This window comes from Ahaetulla prasina, chromosome 2, assembly GCF_028640845.1.
Source record: "Ahaetulla prasina isolate Xishuangbanna chromosome 2, ASM2864084v1, whole genome shotgun sequence".
Lineage (NCBI taxonomy): Eukaryota > Metazoa > Chordata > Lepidosauria > Squamata > Colubridae > Ahaetulla > Ahaetulla prasina.
Window position 1 is genome coordinate 100151093 of NC_080540.1, and position 13715 is coordinate 100164807.

General features: G+C 41.4%; 1 protein-coding gene across 3 annotated transcripts in view; it reads left to right on the forward strand.

Moving 5' to 3' along the window:
- Positions 1 to 13715, forward strand: part of ARHGAP26 (Rho GTPase activating protein 26) — a 285303-nt gene that overhangs the window by 75789 nt on the left and 195799 nt on the right. For all 3 annotated transcript variants that reach the window (XM_058171506.1, XM_058171507.1, XM_058171508.1), the window contains exon 2: positions 12641 to 12736. In XM_058171506.1, the coding sequence (XP_058027489.1) occupies positions 12641 to 12736 (96 nt within the window). The remainder of the gene's footprint in view (positions 1 to 12640; positions 12737 to 13715) is intronic.

Consider the following 13715-nt stretch of genomic DNA (forward strand, 5'->3'; position numbering starts at 1 on the left):
TTTGCCCTCAATTGTTCCCAGCATTAGGCTCTTCTCTAGTGAGTCCTTCCTTCTCATTAGGTGGCCAAAGTATTTCAGTTTCATCTTCAGGATCTGGCCTTCTAAAGAGCAGTCAGGGTTGATCTCCTGTAGGATTGACCGGTTTGATTACCTTGCAGTCCAAGGGACTCGCAGGAGTCTTCTCCAGCACCAGAGTTCAAAGGCCTCAGTTCTTTGGTGCTCAGCCTTCCTTATGGTCCAACTTTCACAGCCATACATTGCAACTGGGAAAACCTTTAGCACTATACTTGGCCAATTTTCATTTTTTTTCTTCCCCCCCCCTTTTTAATTTATTTATTAGATTTATGTACCGCCATCTCATCTAGTGGCTTTTTTTTTTTTACTAGTAACCTGTTTTGGTTTCCATAATTTGTGTTCACAAATGCCCAATTTTTTAGCAGCTTTTGCAATAAATTTGTTCCAAATTCTGCCCAATCACAAACTTCAGCAAGACTTTAAGATGTATTTTCCTCCCTGAGTACAAAATTAAAACAATTACTTTTCAAAGTTTGTAAGACAGCAAATCCAAACAACTCTATCTTTTAGTAATGCCTATTACATTACTTTTGTCTCTAAGCTGCCATACAAGAAAAGGAGCATCAAGTTTTGTGACCAACTGTGAAATCTGCTGCAGAGTGCATATTTTGTAGCTCTTAGTAATAGATTTCAATTGGTATTCAATTCTTCAATTGTTTGAAGAACAATTGGTATGGATTAGGGAGTTTTGATGAATTCAGCTTTTGTGAATTCTAATAAAAATAGATCTGATTGGTATTTCCCAGACAAATGTAGAGATTGGAATTTATATGTCCACTTAAGGGGCTCTGGTGGCTCAACAGACTAAGCAGTCTATTATTAACACAGCTGCTTGCAATTACTGCAAGTCCAAGTCCCACCAGGTCCAAGGTTGACTCAGCCTTCCATCCTTTATAAGGTAGGTAAAATGAGGACCCAGATTGTTGGGGGCAATAAAAGTTGACTTTGTATATAATATACTAATGGATGAAGACTATTGCTTAACACAGTGTAAGCCGCCCTGAGTCTTTGGAGAAGGGCGGGATATAAATTCAAATTAAAAAAATTTTTTTTAACTAAGATAACTCCCTAATCATATTCATGGCCCTCCTAGCAGAGGTGGGTTCCACTTACCTTTACTACTGGTTCACAACGGGATCGCATGCGCTTCTGCGCATGCACAGATCACCCATGATGATGTCAGGAAGGGTGAGCGGAGCCTCCCACTGGTTTTACTACCGGTTCTATAGAACCGGACTGAACTGGGAGCAACCCACCACTGCCTCCTAGGTTATATTAAGATCAACCTGGCACCAGATTACTGTACTTAGTGAATCATCTATCCCAATATCCCAAGATTACTGTACTTAGTGAATCATCTATCCCAATATATCCCAATATTGGCTTTATAATCACTAACATCATTGGAAGAGACCTTGCTGATTGTGCTACAGGCAGAGTCTATCATCTGGTTAGGAAGAAGACCTGTTTATTGACAGGTCTTCTAGAATGCTCTCCATAAGGAGCCCAGTTATTTCTCCCCGCATGAGTGGATGAGACATATCAGAAATGGATTACATATGATATGATAGCAGAACCTGGTTGGCATCCTAATTCATTGATTCAAAACATTTCAAGAATGATAAGATAGGACCTTAGTTTGAGTATCCCGGTAATCTTTTTACAGGGTCTTACCTTTGCCTAATTATAGATAAGCAAGGAGTGAATTCATTCTTTGCTTTTACATTTAGCTCATTTATAGTAAACTAGGATGAAACAAGAGTCTTGGCTTGTTTTATAGCCAATGTCCAAATTCTATATTATGAAAATAATACAATAAATACATAACATAACATAACAACAGAGTTGGAAGGGACCTTGGAGGCCTTCTAGTCCAACCCCCTGCCTAGGCAGGAACCCTACACCATCTCAGTCAGATGGTTATCCAACATTTTCTTAAAAATTTCCAGTGTTGGAGCATTCACAACTTCTGCAGGCAAGTCGTTCCACTTATTAATTGTTCTAACTGTCAGGAAATTTCTCCTTAGTTCTAAGTTGCTTCTTTCTTTGATCAGTTTCCACCCATTGCTTCTTGTTCTACCCTCAGGTGCTTTGGAGAACAGCCCGACTCCCTCTTCTTTGTGGCAACCCCTGAGATATTGGAACACAGCTATCATGTCTCCCCTAGTCCTTCTTTTTATTAAACTAGACATACCCAGTTCTTGCAACCGTTCTTCATATGTTTTAGCCTCCAGTCCTCTAATCATCTACAATACGATACGATACGATACGATACAATACAATTCAGGCAGGTGCACTAAGGCAGTCATAGAATGGATCTCATTTGATAAAAAGCATCCATGAAAGAGACCTGTTCTGTTTCCCTCCCCCAATACTCCCAACAAAGAGTCAGTCAAAGGCCTTCTTTTCTACTTTATTTACATAGATAAATGTCCTGGCCACGTCTACCCACGGGCCTGCCAAGTTTCTGGAGATAACGAGGAAATTATAGATAAGGCCAGAATTACTCACGAATATATTCTTCCCTCCATTGATACAGTTTGCCCGCGCAAATTCATTGCTTTGTCCAAGACAAAAAACCAGGAAGTCCCGCCTCCTATTTATAGTCTTTGCAGATGTCACTGCATGACCATCATTCCTTGGCTTTATCCCTACGCTTCCTCTGCTGCGCGCGCCGGTCACGTCTGCGCAGTCTTGCATCACTCCAAAACTGTTCTTGGGGCGTTGCCAAATCAGAAGAAGGCTCGAGAGAATCAGGCCTTGCCAGCCCCTCCTCCTCCCTTTGAGTGGGTGCCAGGGAGGGAGAGGGCCCAAGAGAAGCAGGGCTTGCCAGGTCTTCTCCCTCACTTTCTGAATCATCCGAGTCCAGGAGTCTGGGTCCAGGAACCTGGGTCACAACAAGACCTAAAATAAGATGGATCGATCACATCAGCAAGTATTGTGGGCCCAATTGGCAAAAGAAAGTTCAGGACCGTATTGGTTGGAAACATGCAGAAGAGGCCTTCATCCTGCAGTGGATAGACAGTGGCTAAAATAATGATGATGATGATACACTATAGGCATTGTATCTCAGAACCAGGGTTTCAGTCCAGTTCTGTTATTGGTACCTTCTTAGATTTTAAATGAACTGAATTGTTGGAGAATCTCACGGTTCGTAAGCACAGGACGGATATTTAGGAACCCAGCTGTGTATCAATAATCTTACAATGTGTGGAAACTCAAAAAATGGAGAAGTACATCCTTACTCTTTACTGTAAATTACACAAAAGGAAGATGTTCAAATGCAAAATTACCATTCATCATTCTGCTGCTCTATGAAGTGTCTCTTTTGTAGAATAACAAGCCTTTGAAGCAACTTTGTTGAAAAAGCCAAACACTTGTTCCTTTTTAAATTCCTTAGTGTTATGCATGCCTTTGAGTCAGTGTTGACTCCTGATGACTGTCTGGACTAACCCTGCAGTTTCCTTGGCAAGATTTCAGAAGTGGTTTGTCATTGCCTAATTCTTGCGAGGATTGTGAGAGGGGGACTGGCCCAAGATCACCCAGTTGGCCTCATGCCTAAGGCAGGAGTAGAATGCCCAATGTCCCTCTTTCTACCCGGGTGCCTTATCCGGTACACTAGACTGGATCTCCAAGTTTCTTAAAATCATCCTTAAACCTTCTTGGGCTTATTTGTCTGCCTTCCGCATGTCTGAAACATGATCTAATTGCATATATGGGATCAGGGGTAAAATCTAATTTTTTTTGCCACCGGTCCGGTGGGCATGGCTTGGTGGGCATGGCTTGGGGTGTGTGTGTGACTGGGTGGGTGGAACCAACATGACATCACTCACGTCACTCTTTCTTTCTTCTCTTTCTCTCTCCCTTCCTTTCTTTTTCTTTCTTCTCTCTCTCTCTCCCTTTTTTCCTTCCTTTCTTTCTCTTTCCTTCTTCTCTCTCTCCTCAGCCCCACTGTGTGGGGGCTCTCATTCTGGCGGGGACAGCAGCTGACAGATTAACCGCCCCACATTCCAGCCACCCAGGAAGCCTCACCCTGGCTCCACTTACTAGCCCTGCATCTTGTTGCTCGCTGGTGGCTCCCACTCCTGCTCGCTGCTCTTGGGACCGCTGCCGAGACCTCAGATCTCCTCGTTGCTGCCTGCTCCCTACCGCCTCTCAGCTGAGAGGCAAACAGGAAACAGCAGGCGCTCAGGTCGGCACTGGCCGCTTCCACACCTGCTCAGAGGCCCCAAGCCTGATCGGGAGCAACCCAGGCTGCCCAGGATTACTCAGGGCGGCTTGCCCAGGAGTAATCAGAACTCGATAGCCCAGGCAGCACAGGATTAATTAAGGCTTGCTAGTGCTGACGATGTGTAGCTGGGGCTGTGCGCTGGTTGCATGGTGGAGAGTGGAGTCAGGGGAGTAGCGGGGTGGGGTGCACTGGGTGCATTCCCCGTCATTGGATGGATGCAGGCAGCGGGACCCGAAGAGGAGGGGAAGGCAAGCAGGCAGTAGTCATCCAAATGCCCTGTGGAAGCCAAGCGAGCCTCGCCAGTTTCCCCAAGGCGGCTCTTCTTTGGCTGAGCGTAGCGGGTCTCCCTTCCCAACTGCCAGCATCGGCCTTACATCTGCCTGCCCTCCTGGGGCTGCCCATGCGCACTGCAGCAAAGTAGTAGTTTCTGCTCCAGAGGCTGCTGCAGGAGAAGGAAGAAAGTCCTCTGGGAGGGTGGGCAGCCTGGCCCGGAAGTGGCGCGTCCCCCGTCATGGGCTGGATGCAGGCAGTGGGGAAGGCAAGTGGGTGGTAGTCACCCAAAGGCCGCGCGGAAGCCAAGCGCGCCAGACCCAAAAGGCGAGCGAGCCTCGCAATGTCGCTCTGAGTAGTCTCGCACACCTCTCCTTCTCCTCCTCGGCTGAGAGGCACTGAGAGGGGCAGTGCTTCTTCACCAGCGGATCTTCTGCGCGTGCGCAAAAACTGTGCATGTGCAGAAGGTAAAATGTTACTTCCTGGTTAAAACCATGAAGTAGCAACACCCACGCGGGTGGGTGGAGCTTCACTCCATGATTGCTACCGGATCGCCGAACCAACCGGGACGATCACTACCGGATCGCGCGATCCGGCCCGATCTGGGAGCATTTCACCCCTGTGTGGGAACCATTTAAGCCAGTGATAGCAGTGTCCATTCTGCATTGCAAATCATGGGAGTAATCTCTTTATTCTTATATATCAAGAGAATGGGACTTTGCAGGTTATCTTTTATTATTATTATTATTATTATTATTTATTTGATTTTTAACCGCCCTTCTCCCAAAGGACTCAGGGCGGTGTACAGCCAAAAGTAAAAACAGACAATACAATATACAATTTAAAATACAAATTAAAAAACTTATTTTATAATTGGCCTAAAAAACTTTAAAATATATAAAACTAAAACCCCATTAAAATTAATATTAAAAAATTTAAAATCGATAAAATTTAAAATCGATAAAATTTAAGCCAGCCCCGCGTGAATGAAAAGATGTGTCTTCAGTTCGCGGCGGAAGGTCCGAAGGTCAGGTGTAAACCCGGGGGAAGCTCGTTCCAGAGTGTGGGAGCCCCCACAGAGAAGGACCTTCCCCTGGGGGCCGCCAGCCGACATTGCTTGGCGGACGGCACCCTGAGAAGTCCCTCTCTGTGAGAGCGTACGGGTCGGTGGGAGGCATGCGGTAACAGCAGGCGGTCCCGTAAGTACCCAGGCCCTAAGCCTTGGAAGAGTCTCGGGTAATAGGCAATTAATTTTCCTGCATTTGCCTGCTACTATTAACTGTGCTTGCCAAAGTTGCTGCAAAAGCAAATTGTGGATTTCTTCCATTGATCTGTATGGTGTTAATAGTCGGGGTGGGTGTGGGTGGGGAGACCATAGGGGATGGACTCGTGAAGATGACAGCCTTTAAAAGCAAAGAAAAAGAAGAAGAAGAGGGGAATCTTTAGAGAAAGAAAAGGGCTGCCTGGAGATGTGGGGTGAGGAGAGACGTTTTATTACTGAAATTGCTACTTCCATGCAGGAGGGAATGGAATGGAAATCTGCAAAAGCAGATTTTCCAGGCACAATAGTGTTAAATGCCTCTTGTTTGCAGTGGAGGTTTTGGAGTACTCAGGACACAGCCAGGCACTAACATGGCTGGGCTCCTAATGCTGGTTGAAAATCCTAGCAGCAGAAATTTAGGTGGCCCCTATATAGCAAGATGCTATATACCAGTGAAGAGAGTGTCTGGATTCCATTTGTGGATTTCTCTTCTCTTGAGAAGTTATTACATTCTGAGATTATATTCTGAGAATGCTGAGTGATACAGTGCACTTTACACTGAACCATTTCTTGAAATGTTGTCTGTCTTATTTTACTTGCATTCCAACAATTTTAAAAGATTTCTTTCCCTCTGAGTTTCTGTGGAATTTTGAAAAAGGGACAATGCAACAGTCAGTGTCAAAAACTATTTGGATTAATTGATCTTCCTTTTCTGGAAGAGTGTAATCTGGCCAGTACATTTTTTTCCATGTTTCTGAGTCCCACTGCGTATATTTTGCGTTTCAGGTTGACATGCTCTGATAATTGATCTCTTGTGGGAAGTAAATAATTGTTCGGTGTTGTGCAAATAATAGTGTTCATTGTCTATGTGGGAATTTCCTTCACAATTATGTTCTCTGGGGTCTTTGTAAAGCTGTCTCGAGTGTGTTTAGACTGGAGAGTACCTGAGGCTGTCCTTTTTTTCTGCAAGCCAAATGAATAATGAAGGACATAAAGTGGAAAAAAAAATGATTTCTGTGGCATCATTCTAAGTAATAGTTTCTATTATGCACATTATGTGTTGTGAGCATCTCCCTTAAGTTTCATGGTATATGACTTTTGTACCTTGTGTGTGTGAGAGTGTAATTAAATGTAGGTCTTTCAAATTAAAATCAACATAAATATCACTTTTGGGATGATAAACAGTTGTTTTGTTTATACTGAGTGTTTTTTGCAATAGTAAAAGTGGTCATGAAATCTTCCTTCCTTCCTTCCTTCCTTCCTTCCTTCCTTCCTTCCTTCCTTCCTTCCTTCCTTCCTTCCTTCCTTCCTTCCTTCCTTCTTTCCTCCCTCCCTCCCTCCCTCTCTCCCTCCCCCCCTTCTCCTTAGATTTTTCTCTAAAATGAATATAAGTTGCTCTGTTTCCTTGTTAATTTACAGATGGCAAATTATAAATTCCATCCAACCACTTTGTAGACAGTTAGTTCAGGACAGTGCCACAGCATCTTAGCTAATATGTTTTATTAGCCAGTAATACTGTAAAGCATAATTAGAGAGAAAATACTCTATCACTGCCATTAGTTCTATGGAGAACTTTCTGAAAAATGGCTTTTTATATCAACACTAAATTAACACTAAATTGGCAATTTTCCATAAGAAAACTGATCCCAAATTGGCAATTTTGTTTGCCTTTAACTAACAGTGGTTAAAAGAAGCTTTCTTGAACTGAGAGAATGTAAAATATTAAAGCAAATTAATGGAATTTGTGGTGTTATGGAATTTCCTTTATCATTTTCAGATTTTCTGTCTGAAGTGTGAAGAAACACATCCCTTCCTGCTTCCTTGTTCTGGGGAATTCTTATTCCGCGTTCCACAGAATAGTATAGGTTGCCTTCTAGTGGCAAAGAAAGGAATATACTGTAACTGTTTTGATAGGAACAAAACATTTAAAGTGTACAATATAGACTGAATATTAAATTTGATATGTTCTAATATTTTCCCAGACATCAGCATAGTCTGTTAATATTCGGAAGTTTGATTTACTCAGCAATCAAAGCCTAGGCGTTTAAAATCCACCAAACCTGGGTTATAAAGTATTATTATCAATTTGTATGGTTTAAATAGCACCTAGATGACTTTGGTTGATTTGGGAAAGCTAAGAAAACTCAGACCTAGTTTGAACTTGGAAGGACAGATTACCAGGGGACCCTAGAGCAGTAGACAAGACTGTGTTTAAAAAAAACCCACACACAATGCTGAAAAGGTCAAGAAATCTCTGCAGACATGTATTTGAAGCTTGACTTGAAGGAGTATTGATCTTTCATGGTCCAGTATTAATTATATATTTTGGGGAATATGTTAGAAGAGACTTTCTCTCCATCTCTCTTTTTCTTTCTCTCTTTCTCTTTCTCTCTCTTACTCCTCCCTCTGTCTACCTACCTGCCTACCTCACTGAGATGATTAATCCATGAGATATAAATCATATGTAGCCCTCCAGGTGTTTCCAAATAGCTTTCAGCGGGGTCCTATGACTCTTCCCACCATTTTGCCCCTTTCTGATTCAGTGCTGTTAGAACTGCTGGAGCTGACATTTCTGAAACAGCTCATTCCTGTTTCCTCCCCGAAAACAACGTCTATGGGAGTGATGACTGCAGCAATAGTGTTAATCAGGGCAGAACAAATAGGATCTCTCTAAGTGGAGAAGACGTAAGCAGTGTCTCCATGTGTACAGTCATTTACCTGTTACAGATACAAACAATGTGTGTGTGCATAGGAGTACGCATGGTGGCTTCCAAGCATCACAGCAGCATGTCCCCCGTACCCCCATCCCATCTCCAGAACTAATCAGCATTTAGAGTATTCAACTTAAGTGTAATAGAGCTTATTAAGCCATTCATTCTGCAAATCCTGGATTGCTGCCTCTTTGTAAGCATCACATAGTGAGTTTGCATCCTTCGCATGAGTCTCTTTCCACTTCTCTTTGCTGGTGGAATGTGGCAATTGGATCCCTCCCAAATACTGACAGAGGCTAAATGATGCTGTAGTTAATCCTTTTCGACAAAAAGCCCACATTGCATAATGCAAACTTTTGCTAAGCTTGGAGGGTGTGCGTGTAATGAAGAGGAAAAGGTACATCGTGCTCTGCAAAATACTCAGAGACAAAAGTTTAGTATATGGTTCTGGTTAAAGGAAACAAGTCAGAGGTGGCCTTCGCATAATTTCACAGCCGGTTCGCCCCAACACCGAAAATGTGTGTGCGCGCCTTCCATTTCAGAATAGGTTCAGATTTTTGTTTGTTTATTTTCTGACACGAACAATAGAGAAGTGAAGCGTTTTTAAAGCTTTTGGAAAGATTCAGGAATTAACCTGATTTGATCTATTAAGTAGATTATGTTGTTCCATTCAAATTAAGTTTATCAGATAACATCTGGTAGGAACAGAAGACCCAGTGTTCTAGTCTGGCTGACTGAAGTTAATATTGATTTGCTTTTTACACAATTACGGTTGACCTCCTTGTGTTACAGATTCATTTTCCAGGGTTGCTTTGCTCTTTTTGACAGATGTCACTAGAAAAACTATTACTATTCATAGTAATAGCTCCATATCCATTTTGCCTTATCTTTTGAATAATTGCCTTATCTTTTATCTTTTGAAACAAGGAGTTGCTGAACCCTGTACAATAAGTGATTTATCAGCACGATTCATTAATTTTCCCCAGCATGTCTATGGAGATGCTTAATCATCCAGGTCATGATTGTCCCAAAGGTGCTTTTTCAAGAGGTAATTGGACTTTCTGATTTTTGTTTGAAGATGATTTGCTTCTCATCCAAGTAGCTTCTTCAGCTCTGACTGGATTGTGAGGAATGGAAGGATTTATATTCCTTGCAGACAGCTGATCATTTGCATTCTTTAGCAAGTTGTTAAGGTTTATCTGTATCCTCAGGGTCACCTGAATGGTGCAAATGGGCGTGGAGCCTTCTTGAAACAGTTGAAAGGACTGTGTTGTAGATTGGGGATAGATGACATCATATCCCTTTTCTTCAGTTGAGAGAGAGAGCTGTTCAAATTTGACATTGATGGCCTCTTTGACCCCCTCATTCAAACCATTGGTCCTCTCTGTCCAAAATGTGGAATTTGCTGTCTTCAAAAGAGTGACCTTTGTTTTTCAGATGAGATGGACTGCTGAATCTAGTTTCCCTAGCATGCTCATTGTTTTTCTTATTGTCAGCCTTTTCTTGTCAGACAGAAAATCAAAACCATGACTACTAATACTATTATTATTATAAGGTTACAGTAATCCAAAGAACCTTCTCCTTCTCCTGCCTTTACTTTCCAGGGAAGCAGGGAGGGTCCCTTCTGAGAAGCTTTCTCTACCCACATCTCTCCTTTAGACTCAAATTTATCTTCTCAGACTGTTGTCTAGGCTGCAGCTCTTCCTCCTTTCTCCCAAAGTTCTTTTCATAGCCAATTATAACTATTCACATTCAACTGTTCAGTCATCTTCAAAAGAACTGTGATTGAGAACGTCAATTTCACAGTTTCTCACAGGATAGCCAGCAATCAGAGGTGAGGGGTCAGAGCACCCTGTGAATGCCAGCTGACCAATGAACCAATTTAATAGATTTTTATCTGTTTATTTCCTCATCATAACATGGCCTCTTACTTAAATACACATACAATTTTAGCTTTTGCTGCATTCAGTAACCTTATTATTTGATTCCAGGGGTGAAATGCTACCGGTTTGCACTGGTTCTGGTGAATCGGTAGTAATAAAAGCTACCGGTTCAAGTGAACCAGTAATAAAAAAATGCTTCAGATTCACCCGAACCGGTATTTCTGATGATCAGCTGTGCCGCATGATTTATATTCGCTAGAAAGCAGGAAATCCTGCTTTCTAAATCTGAATCTAAATCGCGCGTCACAGTTGTTCCCCCCTCGCTGTTCTACTTACCTTCTTAAGCCTCCTTTTTCCATGCAAAGTGCACGTTTGATGTGCGCTGCACATGCGTGTGCAGTGTGCATTTGTCGTGCAGCATGCATTTGGCACGCACCACGCATGCGCGTGCAGCAAACTGGTGGCAAACTGTGGAGGATTTCACACTGTTTGATTCCCTATACCTTGTCGAACAAAGGACTTGTCCCTTTAAGAAAGTAACATAAAAGAAATAACATAGAGTAAAATTTAAAAAGAAAGATAAGATAAAAGAAGTAGAAAAGAGTTGCAGATAGGAAAAGGAAAGAAAAGAAAAAAGAAAAGAAAAGAAAAGGAGAAGCAGTTTCCAATTATCTCCCCTCTCTCTTATAACATGTTTCTCTTTTTCACATACTCAATCCCTTGAATGGGCAAATCCATAAATCGTCGATTCACTTCCCCCCTATTTTCTTCAAAAAGTCTAAAACAGGTTTCCAATCTTTAACTACTTGTTTTCTATTATTATTGTTGTTATCGTTATTGTTTCATTCAATTGTGTCCAATTCTCGGAGTCTGGCTATATACAGTAAAATCCCTGCAATTTTGTTGGCAAGATTTTTCAAAAGTGGTTTGCCAATGCCCTCTTCTAGGGCTGAGAGAAAGTAAAAGCAGGGCTAGAACTCATACCCTCCCAGTTTTTAGCTCAGTTCCTTAACCACTGCACCAAACTGGCTCCCACTTGTTTTCTTATCCCTTACGAAACAGATCAATTGTGCCATTTCCACACATTCTGCTATTTTCACAATCCACTCATATTTCAGTGTTTTTCCATCACTGTGCATATAATAGTCTTGCTGCAGCTACTATATACAAAATCAGACTCCCATAAAATGTTATCTAATTGGTTATCCACGAGTCCCAAAATTTTGCAGAAAACTCTTCATTACTCCACTTTTAATTTTATACATGGGTACCTGTGTGCTCTCGTTCTCCATTCCCCTTATGGGGATAGATGTAAGTGTGTTTTGTACACCCCCTTCCTTCCAGTTGGAATGCAGCCTTAATAAACTGTTCCGTCAAGGTTAATTTTCTTTGATGTAATGACAGTAAAGTTCTAAACTTTGCCAAGATAGTTGGGCACAAATATTGGTGAGGATGAAGGCTGGAGTTAGCTCTGCTTTTCTGCAGGTCCCCGATGCTTGTCTTGTGCCTGCCACCCCAACCTTCTTTGCAGAAAGGCTTTCTGAAAACTATGTGACATTTCAATCCTGATAGCAAAAGAGCATTCTTGCCATTATCTGGCAAAGTCACGTAGAATGTTTCAGTTCTTTGGCTTTCGTTGTGGAAAAAAACAATGGAACATTACAAAGCGAAATGCAGTAATAACAAACTATATGGGTATGGTTATGTTAGAACTATTCAAATAGAAAAAAAAGGATACATAGGAATAAATAAAGGGCATAGTTTATTAAAACATCCTCACTCTGCTCTATTTCCTGTCCTTCCTCAGAGAATTACTAACATCAGGAACTGAAAGTTGTGTGCATTTTTAAAGTTAACCAAGTATGACAGCTTTAAATAATTTGTTGTAAGGAAAGCCTTTATAGTAGGAGTGCTGCCAATTATGATTAAAAGTTGTTGGAACATTGAAGATTTGCCCGTAATGAAGCAAGTCTCCCAATTTTGCTTTCTATGACATAATGTTTTTGGATTTATTAAAAACTATTCTTAAAAGATACTTATGGATCAGTAGTTTTCCTTTCAGCAGAACCTTTATTATTTACTTTACATCAAAGATTGCCCTCTTGCCTAGATGACAGAATGAAGGACATTGCTACACGTTACTAGAATTGGCTTCGCTAAATCTGTGGTTTATTACTTGTCACTGAAAAAACTTTTCTTCTCTTTATAGATTTGTCTTCAGCAAAACGGAAATTTGCAGACTCCTTGAATGATTTCAAATTTCAATGTATAGGCGATGCAGAAACAGATGATGAAATATGTATAGGTAAGTGTGTAGGCTTTGATTTATACAAATGAGGCAATTCAGTGGCTTAAATAGGAGGAATACAGAAAGAATGAAGTGAAACATATCTACAGTAGTTAAGAAGGATATCTGCAAATTATTACGGGTTGTCCCTGACATATGATCATACTGCGATTTCAACTTCTGTCACTAAATGATGTGATCATTAATTCCAAAGGTGCTTTTTTTCAAGAGGCAAGTGGACTTTCTGGTTTTTCTTTGAAGACATTTCGCTTCTCATCTAAGAAGCTTCTTCAGCAATGACTGGATGGTGGGGAATGGAAGAATTTATACCCCTTGTACACAGCTGGTCATTTGCATTCTTTTAGTGAGTTGTTAAGGCCAGTAAATGGTTCCTGTAGTCTGCAGTTTTTCTGGAAATCCCACCTCATTTGAAGGATGCTCATCCCAAAGTACATAGCTAAAGGTCTATGGAGATTCTCAGTCATCCAGGTCATGGTTGTCCCAAGGGTGCTTTTTAAAAAACTTTAAGACTGGACTTTCTGGTTTTTTCTTTTCTTTGTCTTTAAAGAAAAACCAGAAAGTCCAGTTGCCTCTTGAAAGAAAGCCCCTTTGGGACAACCATGACCTGGATGATTGAGAATCTCCATAGACAGGTGATCATTAAGTGAGTCACACTGATTTTACAAACTTTTTTTTTTTTGGTCATGGTTGTTAAGCAAATCCAGCTTCCCTCATTGACTTTGCTTGACTGAAGCCCCCTGGAAAGGTCACAAATGGCAACCAGATGACCCTGAGACACCACAAATATTGTAAATACATATTTCCAACCATTCAGATTTTGATTATGTGACCCTAGGACTGCATGTAAGTCACTGTTTTCATGCCATCGTAACTTTGAACAGTTGTTAAACAAATGATCATTAGTCGAGACTACTTGTAGTAAGCAAGCTATGAAAACTGAAATGATTTGATTTATTGATCAAATAAATATACAGTA